This window comes from Accipiter gentilis, chromosome 33 (assembly GCF_929443795.1).
Source record: "Accipiter gentilis chromosome 33, bAccGen1.1, whole genome shotgun sequence".
Taxonomy (NCBI): Eukaryota; Metazoa; Chordata; class Aves; order Accipitriformes; family Accipitridae; genus Astur; species Astur gentilis.
The window spans coordinates 7,277,728-7,299,872 of NC_064912.1; the positions used below are offsets into that span (position 1 = coordinate 7,277,728).

General features: G+C 38.3%; 1 protein-coding gene across 5 annotated transcripts in view; it reads right to left on the reverse strand.

The window, feature by feature from the left end:
- Nucleotides 1-824: 824 nt before the first annotated feature.
- The window catches only part of GRIN2A (glutamate ionotropic receptor NMDA type subunit 2A), a 196,837-nt gene continuing 175,516 nt past the window's right edge, over nucleotides 825-22,145 (reverse strand). For 2 of the 5 annotated variants that reach the window (XM_049835518.1, XM_049835520.1), the window contains 3 exons: nucleotides 14,854-15,092; nucleotides 11,606-13,266; nucleotides 825-8,026 (listed from right to left, as the gene is read on the reverse strand). In XM_049835518.1, coding sequence (XP_049691475.1) covers nucleotides 8,011-8,026; nucleotides 11,606-13,266; nucleotides 14,854-15,092 — 1,916 coding nt within the window. In that variant the 3' untranslated portion in view covers nucleotides 825-8,010. Of the gene's footprint in view, nucleotides 8,027-10,958; nucleotides 13,267-14,853; nucleotides 15,093-22,145 lie in introns of those variants that run through there. The other 3 variants (XM_049835516.1, XM_049835517.1, XM_049835519.1) reach the window with 2 other exon arrangements.

Genomic DNA, 22,145 nt, shown 5'->3' on the forward strand with positions numbered 1-22,145 from the left:
GGGGTCCTACAGAACCACTTAGGAGCACCACGTGAACTTCGCTCCTTTAGCTCCCCTGGCCAGGCAAATGGTAAAATCTGAGAAAAGATTTTAACTGCGCCACTAAACTCTCTATTTTGATCTAAGTCTTGATTAACCAGAACATTAAACAAGCTTGGTGATATCAAAGTCACAGAAGACACGTGACATCGCTGCCTTTTTTCCGCCCCCCCCCGTCCTCAGCTGACGGCCATCCGAGAGCGCTGCCGCACCAGGAGCGCTCCACAGCCGCGGCTCTCCAGCTCTTCTCGGGCATCACCCTTGGCGGGACACCTCCTCCTCCTTGGGCTGGGGGCTGCCTCCACCATCGCCCAAAGAGCTCCCGCACTTCTGCAGCCAAGACCATCTCTCCACGCAGGCCCGCCGTGGTTTGTGCACCTGATGTATTTCAGAATACGGGAAAACGGTGCCACGGGTTAACGGGCCGTCCTTGACGTAGCTCCGACTGCTCCCTCGGCTGAGGGAGCATCATTCGAAGAAGACTTCTCACACTGAATGAATTTTTCATAAGTTAATTGTTTCCATCCTTTTAATGAATTCAATTAAACTGGGAACATCAAGCATATACTGTCAGCTTTAGCTTCAGGCGTCTTCACCTTTAGATAATTTCTTACAGCAAAGGATGGCTCAAAACATGTGGCTGTTAACACCTTTCAAATCAAATCAACTACTAAGGAAAAACCAAAGGTAAGCCTTCTTCATAGACGACACTTCATCTTGTACCATTTAACAAGGAAGACAGACACGAATGATACCATTGTTCATTTTCATATCAATTGGCAGAAATTATCTTTATTAGAAAAATGGATTTTTCATATATTTACAATTTTTACATCATGTTATACTTGGCACGTGTGTTTTACCCAAATAGTTATATACATTTCGGTACACACAGACATTCGAGTCCCCCATTCCCTTAATGTTTTTCTACATATTTAACAAAAATGAAGAACACAATACAATTTGTAAGACAACCATAATAATTATATATTTCTCTATCATAAAAAGTTTGAAGCAAACATTATTTTAAGATATGTCTCAAAATATTTATACAGTATTAGCACTCAGTCATGCACTGGGTTAAAATATGGTCGGGGTGAAGTGCTGTGAGACAGTATGCGTAACGTGGGAGAGAAGTGTGTGACTCCCTGCTCCTTCAAGCTGCAATGTGTGCTGTTGGGTGGATCCAGCTACCACCAGGATTTCAAAGGCAGGGACAGATGGGTGCAGGGGTAGCCGGGTATATGTGTATCTCTGCAACACGACAGTTAAAACTGGGTGTGTACAGATACTTGTGTGTTAAAATTCATTTCAGTTTGCTATAACTGTCTGATAAAACAGGCCGTAACTGGAATGTCAAAACTAGTTTTCAATTATTCTCTTTTTCCCCAAACCCTTTCTTGTGAAGAATACATTAGACTATGAATTTTATAATGAAATTCTGGATTCTTTTAAAAGTGAATTATTTTATGCTTGATTCCATTTCACCAATATTCTTTTATTTCTACTCTAACATCCTGATTTATTTCCCCAGGTGTTAAGAGGTCTTCAAATCTCTACTATTCTTTGCTAGCAATTGGAAATTTATGACTTACCCTTTGGTTTGAAGTATTACGCTCTTGAGAGTGTTACAGTAAACTGCACTAGTAAATAACAGAAGTGATAGGCTTTTTAATTTACTGTGTATGGAATCAAACGGTTCCAAGATTTCTGGTAAGATGTTATTTATGGAATGCAAATTTCTTCTACTGCAATGTAGATTAGTGCTCCGTGTAACTAGTACAAATTAGTACACTTGGAGTTTTTTCCCCCATCAGAACAAGAATGCTTTTTCAACTGTACTAATAAGTAATTTTCTGAGCAAAAACCTTAGTTAATATTGTGAATTCTTATCTTCTAAGATACAAATGAAACTAAACTGGTCTTAGGAAGATGACTGAAGATCCAATACTAATTTTCAGTTACATCTCATTTTTCAGAGTTCAACTGCAAATAAGTTCCAATCAAAACCCAAATAGCAATACATTACTTGAAACTGTTAATAAATGGTTGTAAAATCTTTGTCACAATGCTGAATTTTTGTCTTGCCCCTCATTCTCCCCCAAAACATTATATATATACATACATATAAAGCTTATATATAGCTTTTATATATATACATGTATGTATACAAAGACTAATCGGGACAACACATTAAATTTACGTTATTCAAGTAAACAGGTAAAAATGTTTTTAAAAGTGTAATTTGAGTTTTTGAAATATTTCTGGTGTTTTTTGTTTAGCAGCACAGAAATATTAGTGTTTCATCTAAGCCAGCAACAATCATTAAACGGGATGAAAGGAAGCTTGAAATGCCCTTCAGGTTTAGTGTAAATTTGAATCTGATGAATTAAAATTAACATTATTAACTCACAGGTGAAGCACTTCTGAGAGAACCTGAAATGTATGGATGCAAATTTTGCATAAAAATAGCATACTTAGTTAAGAATCAGGTAGGAGTTTGCCTGAAACATTAATGAATTCTGTTTGTACCTTCTGGTTGCAACAGGGAAGACACAAGATATACTGTGCATGTGCATGTGGGTGTGAGGTGTGAAGACAGAGAGATCAAGCTGTTCTTCATCAGTGCAAAATGGACGTTCTGAAGTGAATAAGACTATTTCAAAATCTTATAGCTGATATCAAGCGTAAACTGTAAAAAGTTCTTATTAAAAATTGCACTAGTTTCCTTCCTAGCTGGACACAATTTTACATGATGCAACTTCCATACCTTTACAACATGAGGTTTTGTTTTGTTTTGTTTTTAATTCTGAGCATGAACTGCACTAAGGATCTTCTCTCCCATCGCTCACTCACACGTCCCTATTGAAGTCAAAAGGTGTTTTGCCTAGGTTTGGAATCCAGACCTAGGCCAGGTAAAAACGAGCTAACCAAAAATTTTCTTCTTGCAGATGAAGAACTTGGAACCAAGCTCTTCTCCAAGACACACTTGCAATGAACTGTAGACAAAATTTGACCCTACAGAATTTTCTGTTTCTGGGTTAAGGTGGGAAAATTAATAACTATCCAACTCTCCCTTTGAAAAAAAGCTCAGGAATTACTTCAAACAAATGATTCCAAGGTATTTTTGTCATAAGTTTTGGTTAGAGCACTGTAAATTTAGAAAAGAAGCCAAATACCACAATCATTTCTTGGTTAAAATCTCCACATGATCAGTAATAGCAAGCTCAAAAGCCTGTGCGTTGCAAAAAGTGATTCTGACTTGAACACCACTGCTAAATACTGCCTCTGTGTGCAAAACCGACTTTGAAAACTGTCCAGTCTGCATGGATGAATACACGGGCAGCCACTGGCGCACACACCAGCTGATCTTTCCTGGGAATGTTTGGGGTTTAGGTATCCTTCCTCAGCTACCTTAAGTAACATGTTTAATGACCAGATGTGGATCGCGTAAGCTGACACAGAATTTTAAAGTCAGTCACCAGACCAAGAGACTCCCTCTGGCCATGAGTTTTCAAAATAGTACGAGAAGACGTCCTTTCCCTATGGCTTTGTTACTGATAGTGAGTATCATTTCCAGCTCCTTTCGGACAGGAGCTCCCCTCTGACCCGTTTTCATGTGTCCTGGCACAATGCAATCCTGATCCCAACAAGTCCTTTAGCCTCTTCTGTAATAGGTATCAAACACTACAATAAATGGTGCTAGAGGCTTTGTGGATCTAGGAGGTTTGGAAAAGAGAGAAGAGAATCACTTAAAATAAAGCACTGCTGAAACGTGTCCCATGGCTTCGGGAGATTCTTCACACATGACTAGGTTGGAAAGTGTATGCACGCACATGTGTGTATACTGTATATATATTTAGGTTAACAAGTTTAAACTATTAATAAACAAATTCTTATGGTATTTGGTAATTAAAATATCAGGCTCGTATCATTCAAAATAGTGCAACCTACATAGCAATATACAGGAAAATTACACACATTGTTCCTATTACCATTAATATGCTTGTGCATATCAAGATGACAGGATACCCTTTTCCATAGGATTAACCTTTTGCATATTTAATTGTATTCTTTGGCCCATTTTCCTGTGAAACCTCGTATGACAACATAAAGACTTTGGCTTTAAAAAAAAAAAAGAAAATTCCCATTTCTTTCAGTGACTTTCAGAAACTTAAGTAGAATTCAAATCACTTCAGTTAAAAATTATAATTTCCTCCAGAAACCACACACCCCACAGCCTGTCACAGGCCACCCACTAGTGTGGATAACTGTGAACCTCCAATTTAATTTTTTTTTTTCGCTTTTGAAGATCATCTACACTTCAAATGTTGCACAACACATCCTCCAAAATTTTTCTCGACTCCTCTAATCTTGTCCCAACAGTGAACAAGAAAGGTCTCCTTCCTCAGTAGCATGGGAAGGCACAGCAACCTCATGACAGCCTTCAACTGCATCGCCATGAGCCCAAATACAGGGTTTGCAATGTGAAACAGAAGCCAAAATATACTTTCAAAAGGTTTTTGCCATTAAACACCATTATTAAACGGGCTCAATAAAAAAATATCAGACTAAAGAATCCTGTAGTAATAATGTAACACAAATCTCTTCAAAACAGCTATTCTTATGTACTGCAATGCACAAAACAAATTAAGAAAAAGTATTCTCATAATGCATTTGCTGAGAAAAACATATAATTTCTTCTAATAGTACTAGAAGTGCAAAACAAGACATTCTCCAGTAAAATTTCATGTCACTGTAAATATTACCATTTGCCCACATTAAAGCTTAGTACCATTTATGAGAAGTGAGGAAACCTTCATCAATTCCCAAGCAAAGTATCATCTCACTTGGAACTTTACAGTGCACTGAATAAGTATCACAATATTTATTGGTATTTATTTTCACAGTTTTCTAACGTGCACATAGAAATATAATTTTTGAAATATATTAGTGAAAACAAATACTAATACAAAAGGGAAAGGACAAAACATCTAGGAGTATAACTGCTTATCACCACTACTTTTTAAGAGTTGGAGAGTCAAAACCATCTCTCTTTTAAATATGTAATACTATATTTAGTGTGGTTATCTACTAATAAAGGTATTGCATGACAATGTTACAGCATGGTTATATTTTCTACTAATTTAGCGTTGTTTTCAATACAGGTAAAGAACTAAGCAAAAGGAGTAAAAAGTGTCATTTAAGTGCAAAACAACAAAAACCTGGTAAATAGTGAGGTAACTTAATTTTACTTATATTATTTCTGGTTCTTAAATTATAGATATGACAAAATCATCACAAAATCACCAGTGGATTCTTACAGCTGTTAGACTCGCATTCATTTAAAAAGAACAGTTTCAACCACAGCAGATATATTCTGCAGTATGTAACAAAAAAGCCCAGGAACCTGCAAGAAGAACTAAATGCATTTTCACTGCACAGCAGGGCGATGCACACTTGTAATCCTGACTTCCAAAGTTGCAGAACATTGGAAGAGCACATATTTTTAGAGAGCATACTCTGTACACAGGTTGAGAGAAGCAGGGAAAAAAAAATAAATTAAAAGCTTGACGGAGGTGAAATAAATGAGGAGCTTATTTACAAAGAGCGCGGTAACCCTCCCCAGCAGAGCAGAGAGAAGCAAGGCAGGATTTCTGCTCCCATTTAACAGGGCAACAGACAGCAGAGAGCACAGACAACCACCTCTCCGTCCCACAAACATTGCTGTGACACTCTAATGAAGGTGAACATGGGATTAATTCCACAATGAAAGCTGAGCACCGACAAGAGTTTTACGCTACGTACAGTATGCACACATCGGACAGAAAAGTCTGCATGATCAGAGCGATGCAAGAGACGTGACGGTCTTGAGGCTACTCCCACTTAGCCACAGCTTCACGGGTGACCCCAGCCAGAGCAGGTTGAGCCTTTCCTCTATCATACCATATACCTGTCTGCACTTGCATTTACATCCACAAATAAATACACAGCTGTGATTAAACTGTGCTCCTTCCTAGTGATAGTAAATACTAACATGTTGCTAATATATTTAAATAAGACAGTACAGGTGAGCTTGGGCAGGGAAATGGCTCATATCATAAGTCATACTTTAAAAGGCCTTCATGCTCTTTCAGTAGTTCCTTCAGCACTTATACTTTGAAGGCTCAGCTCTCAATAGGAAGGAAGATTAGATTAAGAAAATAACACTGGTAAAATAAAAAATTTAAGTGTATCACTGGAAAACTCTTTCTACTTCGAAAACCAGGTTGCCCTATACAGGAATGATATCTACTTTAAAAGGACTCTTGAGCTAAGACAGGACTAGAGCTTGGAAAGGAAAAGTTTAGCAAGGGAACGTATGACACTCCATCTTGAAAGAAGCACATGATGTGATGATTAACACTTAACACAATCGAGGCAAACCACAGGACAGTTACTGTTCCATATTAACTAAGGGAGGATTTTGCCATAAAAGATCTGTTTTCACTAGGTTTTATATATCAGACATCTTAAATGCAATGTAAAACAACAAAAAGATTCACAACTTGAATTCTTCCTAAATCCAAGCTGACTCTTAGACCCTCAGATTCATACCACAATTCCTGTTCTACATTGATGAACCCAGCAAGGGAAAGAATAGTACCAAAATCTTCCCCATCACTGAGATGCGTATGCTGCACTGGAGAAATGTGAAAATAGCAAGCTATTCTACAAGGAATAGAGTCTGACACTTTTATTTCACGCTGGATAGTAACATGGTATAAAGAAAACGATGATGCTGACTAGGCTGGGAGTACTGCAAAAACCACAAACGACAGTGCTACCTTAGTAACTACTTGCATAAGCACAGGAACCTATATGCACCTGCAAGGTTTAACTCGGTGCTCACTTGCAGATTTAACGAGCAGGTTTTTGAGGCTGGGGATAAACAGGCCATTACTTTTCTAAGTTCACCTGACTGAGACGGCTAAGATAGGAGCCTACACTTTCTAAAAAGTCAACAGAGCAAGGTAAAATCTTTCAGGACACATCACACACATAACTACTCCCAAGCCTTCAGTGCTCTGAACTACCACCCGGAGGGAGCTTTCTCTGTCTCCCCACTGGCAATGGAAAGAGCTTAGCCTTCCAGCACAGAAACCCAAAGCTACACACACAGCTCTAGGTTTTGCTTCCTTTAAAACTATGTAAAAAGATTTCTTTTCACCAGGGAAAAAAACCCAGAACACTCCTGATTTCCCTTGTGAGCCTTAGTTCACCTCCTAAGTGTTCCTGAAAGATTATAGAGAAAGAGACATGTATTTATGAGATGCTGCCAATACACGGTGAGCTGGTGGTGATTTGGTTTCTGTTTGTCCACAGCACTCTTTCTCCTAACCAAGCTTCTTAGATAGCAGAATAATGAATTCTGAGCAAAAGCTGCAAAAACATTAAATGAAATTTTCCAGAAATACAAAAACTCTTATTTTTCCTTAATTTTATCTTATATTAAAATACCTTATTTCCATGCGTTTAAGTTAGTGGGTGGCTACACTGCTCTAAGAAACACAAGCAGAACACAAAATCCATTTGAAAGGAAAAAGGAAAATTTACTGTGGTGAAAAGGGAAAGACAAAAACATGAAGAAATTCTACAATGTCTTTAAAAAAGGAAAAAAGCAAGAGGCAGGTATGTCTATGTAGCTGTTTTTACCTCCATGTACCTACTCCATTCCTCAGCAATTCAATATCCTGCCTCCATAAAAGTTGTCGTCCAGGAGCAGTGTAACACTACAGGACATGCTACCAAGAATGGCTCATATCATTTACAGCCTGATTCAGTTCCAGCTGGAGTCACGGGAAATCTTGGTGATAGGAATGACCAACAAACTGCTAGAGCTGTAATCAGGAAAATGTAACAAGTCACCAGCACCATCCAGAAAGGTACAGAAAGGATGGCCACTTATGCAGGAAGATTCTTTTCTCCTCTTCAAGAATAGCAGCAGCTAGAGTGAGAGAGAGGGAAATACAGAAAGTCTTGATCTCAGTTGAATTGAAAGTCAGTGCAAATATATCAACAAAGCTCAGGCAATATTCAGAATTCCACGCACCCTACAGCTGAGCCTCACAAGCTGTGGCTTGTGGCTCTACTGTTGAAGACTTTTCTTCAACTTCTCAGCTTCTTCTTCTTTACATGTATACATCTGCAACCACACCAGCTACTTGCCTACAACCCTACACTTTAGCCTTTTCTTCCCCCTTCATTCACTGATATTATATGCCAAGATCAAAACAACAAATGCATGCAGATCCTTATTCCCTCTACTTTCAGTATCTCGTGTGGGTTTTTTCTCCTTTAAGGCAGCATCTTTTATTTCCATGTGAACAACTGCTGTGCAACATTACCAAGTCTTCCCTCTGCCTCTTTAATTTGTTTTGCTTTAGGGGAGGTGGTTGTATTGCATATTTGCGGCTAATAATAATAAATCTCTACAGTCACCAGAAATCTGCTCAAATCAGAAAAAGCAAACACTGCAATGTATTTCTTTAAAGCTAATTTGCTTGTACATTTCACAGGAGGAGAAATCCACCTGGGTTTAAGATGTTTACACTTGGATCTCAACAGTTTACTTAGAAAATGTTGTAAATGGGAATTTTTCTTTCCCAGAACTTCACATACAGTACTTGCGTATATATTGAATTATGTGTGTCTAGTTAGATAGAGATGATGATACAAATGACTTGGAGCAATCAGCAAATATTTTGAGAGCTTTAAAATGATGCAAAAGACAAGAGCCACCACTCAGTTTTATGAATCACTTGGTAAAAGTCTCAGCGACTTGCATGGCAGTTTTTGGTATGATATCAGCAAATACTGTATCTGCTGAAACACACCAGATAGTTCAAAATACTTAAGATTTTACTTAGTATACTGTGATTTGGATTGGAAATTAAAATTTGCCTGAAATCTTTTTTTTAAATTCATTACAACAATATTTATGCCTTTAGTGCATTTGCCGTCCTGTAGATCTAAGATAAATAGTATATCTATGTCTTTGGGAAAAGGTTTTGGTTCATGAAAGGTAGTGTTCATCCCATAAACAACCTAGCCCTGCTTACCTCATACAGCTATTCCTAAGAAATGTGAATCTCTCTAAGGGCAGGTAAGGATCCGCTGTTCATAAAAACTACATCCAGTGAGGAATCAGAAAGCATACCACATGAATCAGGGCCAATAATTGCGGCCAAATGTTGAATAAAGAATACTCAAAACATATTTGCTCTGGACAGTGTACAGATATCCATAGATATGCTTTCCAAACATACTTATAATAAAGTATACTGAGATTTTTGGAAGCTGGAAAGGGACTCGGAAGCCCAAATCTCATTACATTTCATTCTTTCAAAAAATATTATCCTCCACCATCATGGTGAACATACAAATACATTTGTAAATACCCAGAACTCATTCTGGACTGTTTGGTAGTTAAAGTCAGCCTAACTCTGTTTAATAAAAAAATTGCAAACAAAATTCAAGAAGCTATATTTTGTATATCCCTATACGTCATTTATATTATCTCTCACTTGCAACTCTGCTCTGCAGTATGCTATTCCAAATTAAACAACTTGCATACTGTACCTCTGGCATGCAGATATTAGAATTACAGCTGACAGGCATGATTCTATTGAAAAGAGTTTCAGTTTAGAGAAAAAATAGGGTAACATTCACATTTTCCAATTCACAGTGGTAATGGTTTCCCTGCTCACTGTTCTTCTGTGAAATGTAGAGAATAATGCTTGAATAATCTCAACTTCCTCTACACAAAAAACCTAAAGCAATTCTCAAGAGTAGCAGGAGAATGGGAGAGCACCACCTGTTGAATGCTTTCAGTATTTAAATATATTAGCAATTATATTTACTTCTTTAGTTTAATTTAAGTTTACACCTGTACACTCACTCTACTCATGAAAGGCTTCCTTTCTTCCCTTCCACACTCCCTTACGGTTAAAATCTAGTGGGTTTTTCTTTCCAGTGGGGGTGAGAAGGGGTGTGTAGCAGACATTTTATTTGCAAAATAATCTGATTATTCTTTACTAGAGGTAAAAGTCATATAACAATGCATCCCTGTTATGTGAATATGTTTGTATACCAATAAGTGATAATAAAGTTACTGTTCCTTAGTTATGTGTGCATATATTCAATTTATATAACAGACTTGATTGGAAAGGTTGAAAAAAATGGTCTGATGTTCAACAAATATGCACAATATTCTGGAAGGAAGAAGTCCCCCAAAAGGTGGTAACCCTTCACTATGTATGCAAATAAACGGTATTGCACTCCTCACTGATTACACTGAACGTATGGCTGTCGGTGTTTGATACTGTATTAACAGCTTTAACACTATTAACATACAATTAATTAGATGCCACTAATACACTATGAACAAAGAACTACAGTGGGTTGGGGTTTGGTTTGGGAGGTGAAGGAATAAAAGAAATACTATACAGCCCTGAGTAATCACCAGTAAGGGGCAAATGCAAACTTACGTACACATTAGGCCTCAAGGTTACTAATAAAGTCCACAGCTCCATAGTAAGTGCCATATAGTGATATCTAAAAATATATACTCTGGATTAGGCAGCTGTGAAATTTCTGACAAGATGACTGCAGACTTTTCAATGAACTTAGTTTGTAATGGTAAGTGCATGTGAAATATAAGAAAAGCATTTGTACATTAACATTAACCAATATCCATGGGGCTTCCTTTTGGTACACAGCAGTTCACATGTTTGTGCCTACAGTCTTCCCATTTATTTTCTGTCAGTCTAGAATGAACATACTAATTTTGTGCTAACACACTGTATTTTACTTATTAAGGTCCCAAGGTTTGGGGTTTTTTTTTTTTATTATTATTATTAATGTTTGGCTTTGAAAATGATTATGAAGCTAAAATATATCTTTGAAAGTCTAGCTTTCTGTTCTCTTTTAAAGTCTTACTTTAGAAACTGTGCAAATGCATTCCTAATTCTTTTTTTTTTCTGTGTCATACTACATGCATACCATATTGCTTATCCAGTACTAGAAAATCATTAAACATTTCTAAGGACAAAAGTACATTGAATGATACTTAGCAACATAAATTAGAATAACCGAAATAGTAAAATAATTAGATACAAATCAGCATAGTTGCCAACATATATTGGGGCTATTTCAGTACAGCTTGCCATTTATATATAAAGCATACATAAATGGCTATTTTTTATCCTTTTCAACAAGACATTTTAAAAGGATAGTTAAGAGCATACCAGTTTACCTATTCATGTACAAAAGTACATTGGGAAAGGGAGAGGTTTACGTATCATTTACCATAGCAGGATACTGTTAAAGGATAAATTCTCCCTCTAAGATGGTGGCAACTATTTTTTCCCTACAGATAAAGTGTTCATGGAAAATTTAAACATCTGATTCAATGCTAGGCATTTTCTTATACACACGTCTATTGCTACAGGAATTTAAAACCCTTGGAGTTGAGTACAAGCTATTCCTATTTGCAACGTAAGGCAAAACATGCTCTGAAATGTACATGTCATTATGGATCCGACCATCCCTGGAACAGTATGATGTTGTAGACTTTATGGATGACCTTAAATAATTATCATTTCTTCCTCTTGTTGGTAATGAATGTTTATAAAGATCAGCCGGACTTCGCCTAAGAGATAAGTGCTGGTCATCACGATACGAGTGCAGAAAGGGATTATCATCTGAGTGAACAGGATACAGGGACTTGCTCCGCTTACTGTCCTCTAGAGCATGAGTTAAATGTGAGGCCTTGTTGCTCAACAGTTTGCTTGAGGGAACACTAAACATGCTTGCATATGGACTACTTTGTAGAAATTTCTCTCTTTCTTTCAAGCTTATACTACGAGAAGGTCTTCCAATATCAATTTCCCTGGATTTATCAGCAATATTATCAAAAGAATGTTGCCTGCTAATCCTCAACTTATTTTTTTTATGATATTGCAGAGCATTATTTTGTGACCAACTATGCTCATATATTTCTTCAGGAAGTGATAAGTTCGTTGTATCCTGAAGCATCTGATCTTCTTCAATATCATAGAGGTTCCCCATCCGCAAGCATGCGTCACATTTATAGGGAGATCTGCTCGAATAGTGTCCCGCATAAGTGGGCAAATTGGAAAGACAGCTCCTGCAGTGGGTGGAATTCTGTCTGTATCTATCGTTCATGTCAACTAGGGAAGCGTTTTTATCTTTTAAAGTATAGTGCTTTGCATAAAGTTTATACTGGTCATTATTTGGAAGACTGTCTTCATTATGCAAGGGAGTCCTGTTAGCGTGTTCTGCTTTCCTGTAGTTGTCATTGTGATCTTGATAAACATCAGGAAACTCTATAGTTTCTGGAACAACAATGTTTTCGATGTACTGAGGTGTGTCCAAGCGGAATCCTGGCTCCTTGTCAGCATCAATTGTGTAGATTTTATCCCGTGGAGAGCTCTGTTTGGTTTTCAGATATGTCAGTTCCACTTCACTACAGTCTTTTGGGTATTTTGATGCTGCTGTCCTTTTTTTAAAATTGTCCTTGGTTTTGTGGTGCTTGTTGTTGTTTTCAGGTTCCATATGGCAAGTAGCTCGGCTTGATGTCTCTGATACATCTGAATGGACAATCTCTTCAGGAAGGTATCTTTGGCTTTTCACTGAAAGCTGCCTGTTTTCATCTGACCCATCTTCTCTCTGGGAACCTTGGCTCTGACGAACAGATTCTTGACGTAAAGATTCAACAGATTTCCTCCAAAGCTGCCTGGGTCTGGAGTTCACTTTTGCTTCTGCTGTTACTGCAACCTCTACTGTATTTGGATTGGACTCATTCAGTGTGAGAGGATGCTGACCTTGGAAAACGTAGTTGTTAAGATTGTCCTTGTGTCGATTGCCAGGAAGTGTCTGCAGTTCACTCATGTTGTCACCAAAAAAGTTGTCCTTTGTCTGAAAGGATCTGTTATCAGAAAATATCAAGTTTCCCTTATCCATGACCATGTCCATAATCAAGGAACCCCTATGAATAAAATCAGCTGTTCTTTTGGGGGAGTTAATTCTTGAAGGATTGAGATTCGTCATATTTTTCGCAGTTCGCAGTAGTTTTAACATGTTGGTTTGGGAATTGGTCAAAGTAAAGTCAGGAGACTTCTTTTTTTCTTCAATATGTACTCCATGAATGCAGCTGTAAATACCCTGTAATATAAGTAATACAAAACAAATTAAATCACTAGGTATAAATTTTAAATACTTCCATTCTATTTTTAATTAGCAATAAAGAAAAATTAAACATTGCTTATCTAATGACTGGAAAGATTAAAAGGATATATCTATCTATCTATGGAAAAATAATTTCTGCCATACGTTGAAACTGTAAAGGAGAAAAATTGTCAGTATTTTACAAACTAGTGATCCATGTTGGCCTCCCCTGCTTATTCCAGAAAACAAGATTAGAAGGGACCCCAAAAAAATCCCTAGTCTGGTCACAAAATGTAACTAACCTTCGGTAATGGAAACTCTGTTATTTTAAACCAGTGATTAAGTTACCACTCTAAATAAGCCTGCAGTCAGCCTATTTCTTCGAAGTTAAGGTACTTTTCACTTTCACTGCAACATAAAGGCTTCTAGTCATTGTATTCTAGCTTTTCTGTTTCCTATCCTAGTACCTATGAAAAAATCCCAGCTCTTTCTAAAGCCTGAATTTGAGTTCATTTTGAGAAAAAGGCTGGAGCCCATCTTTTAACTCCAACCTCTTTGGTCACTCCTGTGAGCTCAATTGCCATTTCTGACCCCGTGAACTTGTAATTCTCAGAAATTTGCCTTTGAAATAAGTACTTTTTTCCCCCTGCATTGGTTAGGAGAATTTCACATGTAAAAGGCCAGAAGTATAAAGTTCAACTGTAAAATGTGGAGGTTAAAGTATATATGCTTTTCTAGACAATCCCCAACAGGGTAGGACAGAGTATTTTTAATGCAGTTCCAATACAGTCCAATTTACTCAACAGGGTAATTTCAGCACATTTTAAAGCAACTAGGCATTCTAGTATCATTTTCAGTTCTCCTCAGCTATATAAAAGATGCAGAAAAATCAATTACCTATTGAAAGTACTCTGTGTTTTTTTAAAAAAAAAACAACAACAAAACAACTAATTTGTCAAAAATATAAGAACAAGCACATACTTCCCTTACTTTATGACAAGTATCAGTTATTTGGATATGTAAATCCACTTTGGGTTTGGTAAAGTTATCATTAAGATCTGTCTTAGTGTCTAACCAAACATCAATGACATGTGTTTGAACTTTTCTCATATGGTTTATTCAAGTTTGCTATCAAGAAAAGCTTATAAAAATATTCCAGTATATTTTTATCACTTAAAATCCACTTGTTTAAACTACACAAAACTGAGAGATAATGTCTGTCATCAATTTAGTATTTATTTTGTTTGATTTTTTTTTTGTGGAAATTAATCCATTTCCTGCGTCTGAGCAGTTCTACCATCTTTTCACCAAAATTTCTTCTAAATGTCTTCGTTTTCTGCATTTGATTACTGATTATCCTGGCATATGATAATTCACACCCTAGAATGATCCAATGGAGAAAAGACTTCCATGGAGTGCAAGTACATCCTAAGGCCCTTGACTACTTACTCCAGAGGATCACACTGATGGTCTAACATGAATTTCAAATGTCCAGGTGGGAATAAAAGGAAAGATAATGTTTTTTAGGGAGGTAGTGTTTATTCTGTCTGTTGCCTGAAGGGGGAAAAGGAAAGTAATACCAACCCTGCTGATTGAGAACAACAGTCCCGGCCTATCTGAACAGACTCCAGTGAAGCAGAATCTAAGTTTCCAGTAAAATAAGTGCTCCCAGACGAAGGTTATTAAACTGAGTGCCATGGCTGCTGCAAGCATGTAAAACACTCCCGCCATGTTGTCAATGTCCAGCTGGCTGCTCATGACTTCATTCTTCTCGTTGTGGCAAATGCCAGTCAGCCACAGGGTTTCTAACTCTTCCATTTCCCCTAGGGAGAGCAAGGAGTCAAATCAGTTAGAATGCAAAAATTACTGCTCACAGTATTCAAAAGTATTTGCAAGTTTAAAAATACAGCACCATTTAATGCTTCATTTGTGGAGCACTTTAGTCTTATCTACTAAGGATTTGCAAATATAGCAGATTTCAAATCGCAGCACCCTACTTTCAGATGTCCTCAGATTTCATAAATTACGTGGGAAGTTGGCTGCTCTAGAGAGCAGCATCTGCGATTTGGGTAAAACTTTCTTCTGCTTGCTATAACTAGTATCACTTGTTAGAGAGAGTGGAACTGGAGTGTTCCAGTCTGATAGGTGCCACCAGTGCTGCTCCCTTCTGCAGGTCCAGCCGGCAGCAAGCCCGTGCGTGTAGTCCGGAGGTGCTGATACACACGCGGACCCTCACGGACAGCCATGTCGTTAGCAGCACCCACATGGCACTCACAAACACAAATAAAGACGGCCTCATTCTCCTCCTCCTGCCCAGCTGATGAGGACTGAAGTTTGCTCGTGAAACATGCACACGCCGTCACTCGTGTGATTCACAAACACACCGGTACTTACAGACCCCGCAAACGTTGGCATGGGCTAAGTCTGTGTAATATCTGTGCCCAGACCCTATACACTCCTTACCCTGGCACTGGGTTGGACCTCGGGTCTCTCCAGAAGTCTCCTAACAAATCACATCTGTCCCCACACTCATAAACGTCAAACGGAAAGCAAGTTCACATCAAAACCAGCTAAGAACGGAGTTTAGCAAAGAGATGGGACACGCTGTAGTGATCAGTCACAGAGCTCAGTCTGACAACCATCCTGACACACAATCAGACTTTTATGCCCCCTCCTCTCCATTTTCCTACCTGATCCACTCTGACCCCTCCCTCTGGCCCTTCCCTTAAACATGGCAAAAGAAATTTCACATGTTCTCACAATCCCTTTAAAACATGCCATAAGTTTGTTCTTTCCTGTGAGACCCATGATAACCTTACTTCCCCTTTTCGTATAAGTTGCAACGTTCTGGCTGAACCTCTCCCGACATGTCTGGTCTCTGCTATCATTTCTGGTATCTCTTGTTCCCTAGGGTTTGGGTATCTGGGGATTTGATTTATTAGTGTTCTTGTATCTCTGTTTTTTTAATGTTGAACAGCCACTAAACAGATAACATTACGATCCGGGTATCTACACAGCCTTTGCATCCACATATCCCTTCCCTATTTTTACTCTAGCCTCCCAGCCCAAGAAGACGGTTTTGAATGTTAAAAGACAGACCATCCAAACAGGAAAGATTAAATGGCAAGCTTAAAAATTCAGCAGGAGCAGTAGCAACCAGGTCCAGCCGTTGGCTGCCCCTAGATGCTGCACTGGGCCATCACTGCTGTAGTCATTAGTCACATTTCCTCTCATAGTTGGCTGCATTTCAGTAATAGGTGAACCAATTCAGAGATGCAGTTTTAAACCACTTTCTGAACTACAAGCACTTTAGAAAGAAAAGACATTCTTATCAAAACTTTTTGTTCTTCTTCCGCATAATACTTTTATTTATGGCAAAGCAATGACGGTCACCAACACTGGGTATAAAATTACCCAAAGCATTATGTCTGAAGGTTACAGTAACGTTATACTGGAAATGGACATCTTGACTAGCTTTACCCATACGGCACATGCAGCAAGTGAAGAAAATAGTTGTATATGATACAGTATTAACAAAGCCTATTGTGTTTCATACACCATCTGCTTCTCTATAGAAAATAACTGTCACTTAATGCCTGGATACTTGCAGGAATACAGTATGCCCCTTTTCTTGTTTAAGTTTCTTTTTTAAAATTTTTATTGTAACTAGCAGTCTTTCAAATAGAGTTCTTCTCCTGGCTTTCTGTCTCTCTTAATTTTCTGTTTTCCCCCAGAGACCTGGGTGATGCAGTAACTGCAAACTCTTCCCACGTCACATACCCTCAGCCTTCTCTCTCGTGGTGCCCTGGACACCTCCCTCTGCTCCCTCCTGGCTCTCTGGATCACCCGGCCTTTCTTCTTACAGTCTCCTCTGGCCTTTTGCTGCTGCCACTGCTTGCCTCCTGGGCAGCAGCAGAAAAATAAATGGTATCATCATGTGCCTGAAACAGAGCATTTCTGGTTTCTTGTTCTGGCAATGCCACATCCTTACTGTCATTAAAACACTTCATTTACTTAAGGCTAAGGAAGCAGATCTGCTCCCTCCCTCTGTTGCATATTCTTAGACTTAGAATCCATATTTCACTGATGAGATTTGGCCTCAGATGAAGGACACTATCACTTAGCAGTGGTTGCTACTGCCAGCATGGACAGAGGTGCAAGAAACTAATTGTTCCTGCCAAGATTGGTTTTTTATATTGCGTGATGTATTAATTTTCAAATGTTTAGTGTTGTTCTTACTGAAGCATTGCATGTGCATACGTGCCTTTTTACTCTCTTGGGGTTATGGTCAGCTGAGTAATTCTATTATTATTTTTAATGACATAAACTTCACTGTTTCTAGAAAATACAGCGGGCAATACAGAGGGCCAGAAAGTACGGTATTAGCTGGCTTGGTGTGTTTCCCAATTTGGGATATGGCTTCAATCTGGGGGAAGAATTGCCATGCTACAGATCCCTAATCCTTACCCAGTGATTAGGGAATACATTTTCAGTATTGTAATCCATACATCATTGCAGTAGAAGTCAGGAAAAAATGGTTAGAAGCTGTATTGACATTTCGGCTATCTTCAAGCTAGACTAGAAGATCAATGACCTGCTGTGCAAGAGCATTTTGCAGGATAGAGTGCCAGGGTACTAGGAAAGCTGCAGCCCACAAATAATTTGGATGCATGAGTTGGAAGTGGAACACAAGACTGTGATAGAGAAATCGCTTCTCATAGAACGTGAAGGAAAAATTGAAGTAGAAGGGACAGGACAAGTACCAAGGCACTTTAGCAAAGGCATTTCACAAATTTGTAAGAGAGATTATTCAGTTCCTAGTTAATTCTGAGTTTAATTTTGTGCTTGAAGCATGAATTGAATCTCTACATCTGAAAAGGACAGTGTATCTTCTCCCAAATTACAGTGCTCAATGTTCAAAATACCTAAAAGCATCCCCAAAGAAGAAAGTCAATCCTAATGAATCTTTAAAAGTCTTCTAATCCAGGACATAGGGACAATAAATTATTAATTGTAACAGTATAGATATTGCACACAGGCACTACATAGATAATTGGGGTTCATTATTGCATTTCCATATCTTAGAACATTTGGATTTCTTTTGTTCTGCTAAACCTCAGTGGACTGTTCCCCTCATCTCTCTTTCAAGTTCTCCCTAAGGTCTATGAATAAAACTTACAGAGGCTATAGAAAAGAAAAGAACCCAAGACCAAAAAGAGCGCAATATTTCTGGTTTGTGCATTAGTAGCTGAAGCTCTGACAATCAGCCCTCATTACTTCCCACAGGAAAATTCACATCTCCCAAGATTGTCAAACATCAATTTGATTTGACTGCTGTGCCCTTTTACAATTCATAACAAAATTCACGAAGGAATTCAAACCTCTTTTTTATTACTGTTTCCTCTGAGTTTCTTTCCCTTTGGCATGTACATCTAAAGTAACTATTGATAATCCACTAACCTTTCCAAAAATGTCACTACAGAAACCAACCAAGCTTGTTTTGACTCCAGATAAATGACAGTGCCCTGGCAAGCTACGAAGAACAAAGCATCCCAGACTCTCACAGATCCTGCTGTTGCAACATTCCTTCCGTTATATCTGACAATGACCAAAATCACTATTAATTAATACCCAAAAGTAACCCACAATTTTATAGATGGCAAAGCACTGTGAATCGCTGGATGGTCATATATATGAAATGATATTATCAGGGAATAGACAGATTAGGCTGGTAAATCTGGTCTATATGTATAAATCAGGTACCATTTACAGTATATATTTATATACACGTGTGTGTGTATTCACCCAGAAACACAGACACACAGATAAAAGAGTTACTAATTTAACTGTAATGCACTTCAGCATAGCCGACCCTATAAAACTGGCAAAAATGCCCAATCTGTTTTTTGCTCTTCCTGCCCAATACATTTTACCGAAGATACTTACAGAAGGCATAAAATTTTTATTACAAAATCCTCAGGTATGAGAAATTTTTTAACTGGGGTGAGAATCCATTTCTTATAAAAATCAGACACTTCCAACCTTGGCCTGGAGTTAGAATTCAAAACATTGAACTCAGAGGCGAGTTAAACTTTGGTTCAGGAAAAAGAAATGTTTAAAAGAATCATGTACTTTGGGAGGAATGTCATCTTTCAAATCCTTTTGGGTAGTCTAATTTGTGAGGTGAACGTGTAGGGTGATGACACCTCTAGTAATATAGTAGTCTTGGCAATTGAAAGGCCAGCAATTTGTGATTACCAGGTATTGGAGAGTTCAGTCGTCTCCATCTGTGCATAATTCTTATGAGCAAGTAAGAGCTCCAAATATTCCATAAGACAGACCTTGGAAATCTAAGTCAGCAACCTCAATATATATAAATGCCAGGCCTCAATGAACCAAGTGTTAATGGAGTTCAAGTCTGCATCTAAGAGGGGGGTCTCAAGTTACTTATAAATATTAATCAGGCTTATTTTAAGGCTTTTTGTTTTCACTTCAGGCACTTACTAAAAGGAATGTAATGCCACAATCATTTCCTACCTCTGTCCATGCGTGGACTAGAATAACAATGAAATGAATAGTTGCGGATTTCAGCAACAAAGTACATCATCAAAGTACATCAAAGCACTAGCACAAGATTAGAAAACGAAGAGTTCCAATATATTTGACAAAAAAAAAAGAAGTGTTTAGTTCCTGTTTAATATGTTCACAGTATATTTAACCTGCAAAATTCACAAATAACTTCATGATGCCCACATTAAGATATTTTTAAAAATTTCTGTAGCGCTATATCATAAAAAGTCTGCCTCATTTTTACTGTAAGAATCAGTATAAGCAAGTATTTTAAAGATCCATATTTCAAGCAGTGTTGAGCCTCTGCACTACTCACTCAAAACACAGTATGGTATTCTCTAACAAATTGCAAAATTCTAGCTCTCTCAGAGGTAATTCAAGACTATTTACAATGTTTTTAGGTTACAGTGCAAACAGTACTCGAAGCCCTTTGTATTTCTCTTGGGTTTGCTCTGGTGACTGTGGTGCTCTCTGCTCTGACTGCTTATTTGCACAGACACATGTCAGTTGGTCATTCTGACTGAATATCCCAGAAGTGCCTTTCTTTCTACATTTTAGTGCAACACCTCTAGCGTATTTCACACTTCATCATTCTGGGAAGGAGTGATAAACTGTCCAGTGTGTTCCCTGACCGATTTCTTCACAATAAAAACATCATTATCCAGACACAGAAAAGATACAGATCAAAGGGTAGAATTACATGCTTTTCCTCATCATAGCCCTCAGCAGTTTTTGCAGGCTGTGGTGTCATCTCTCCCTGCCACCATCCTTTTGGAGCTGAAAAACATGCTGCCCTTTTGCAGTCTCTGTCATTGTCTCTTGGAGGTAGGTGAGCTCTCAGGCTTCTTTTAGGTGGGTTACTGGTATCCCCAGATTCCCTTCATTTCCTAGGCCCAGCACCTTGTAAGGGTCTGGCATCCTCCCTTCGTTCTCAGCTTTACTCATTAAACCACCTTCCCGAAAGAGGCAGTGTATTCCCAAGTGATGGGCTAGCCACGAGATACTGATGGTTAAAGCTGTCTAACTTATGGGTCATTTCTCAGATGTTATTTTGTTTTCTGAGTGGTTTTTTCCTCTACATCTACACATGCATCCAGGAAGATGCACACATACTGAAAATTACATGTTATTTATAAAAAAAGAGAAAACCCAAACCCACATAATCCATCATTCTCCATGGGTACTTCTAGAAAAGCAGTTTGGAGTAAGTTTTTGGGTTTGCTTTTTTTTTTTTGAGAGGGAATAATTTTTTCAATACTTGCCTGATGCCTTCTTCATGATTAGTAAAAAAAATAAAATCTTTCATTATTACCCAAGTATGTCCCTAGTCACAAAATTGCCAGAAATAAACAAGCACAAAGTTTTATAATCACGTCCAAAAGGAGAACAAACAGACTAGGATAACCTTCTTTGCTGCTTATTTAAAAAGCAAATGACAAAATCAACTTGCTGCTCCATTCCAGGAAAGAAAGCAAGAGCTCTGAAGCTTGAGTGGCACCTAAGCATCTTCAACCCCTCTCCCTGAGGAGACGATAGAGATGGAGAATCTAACCCTGTATCCTCCTGATGGAAAAGCCAAGAGCGTACGTCGGCAGTCAGTAAGTAACAAGCATCAGAAGTGCTACATGCCTGTTAGTGCCTCCACCCCCCTTCTCCAAGTCCACAGCCACAGGGCTTTTATCCATCTCCTCCCCACAGCTGCTGACAAGCACCAAAGGGCACAGTCCCAGCCAGTACAGCTGTGGGTCGAGCTTCATCCTGGTAGAAAACCAGCCCCAAAATCAAAGCCCATGATTTACCTCCTTTGATCTTCACTCTTGGGAAGTGAGCCAAGCCTGGGCTGGGTTTCAGAGTGATTTGGGAACACAGCCAGATTAAGCACAGACTCATGACAGTCCAAAATAGAAGTCAGAAGTCTGAGACACTGTTTGGTTTTAAAAGGTGTGCTGCATTCAGCCAGCCCCAGAGGGAGACAACACCAGCAGAAGTTCGTACAGAGTGTCTGATGGAGGGAAATTAAAGAGATAATAACAGACGGAGATATGACTTTGGAATTTGCATAAGAAATGCTTGTCAAGAAGTCATTAAATGAAAGTTACATGAGGGAAGAATAAGCAGCAAAATATAAATAGTGATTACAGTCAAAGCATTGACTAGGTGGAAAAGGAAACAGAAATGGTCCTTGTGAAGAATTTATTATTTACTTGTGTTTCCCTTACCTACATTCTCTGCAAGAACAGTCATCCTATCACATGAGTAATCACATTAATTTTACAAGATTTGTAATTGGAAAACCAACTTTTAAA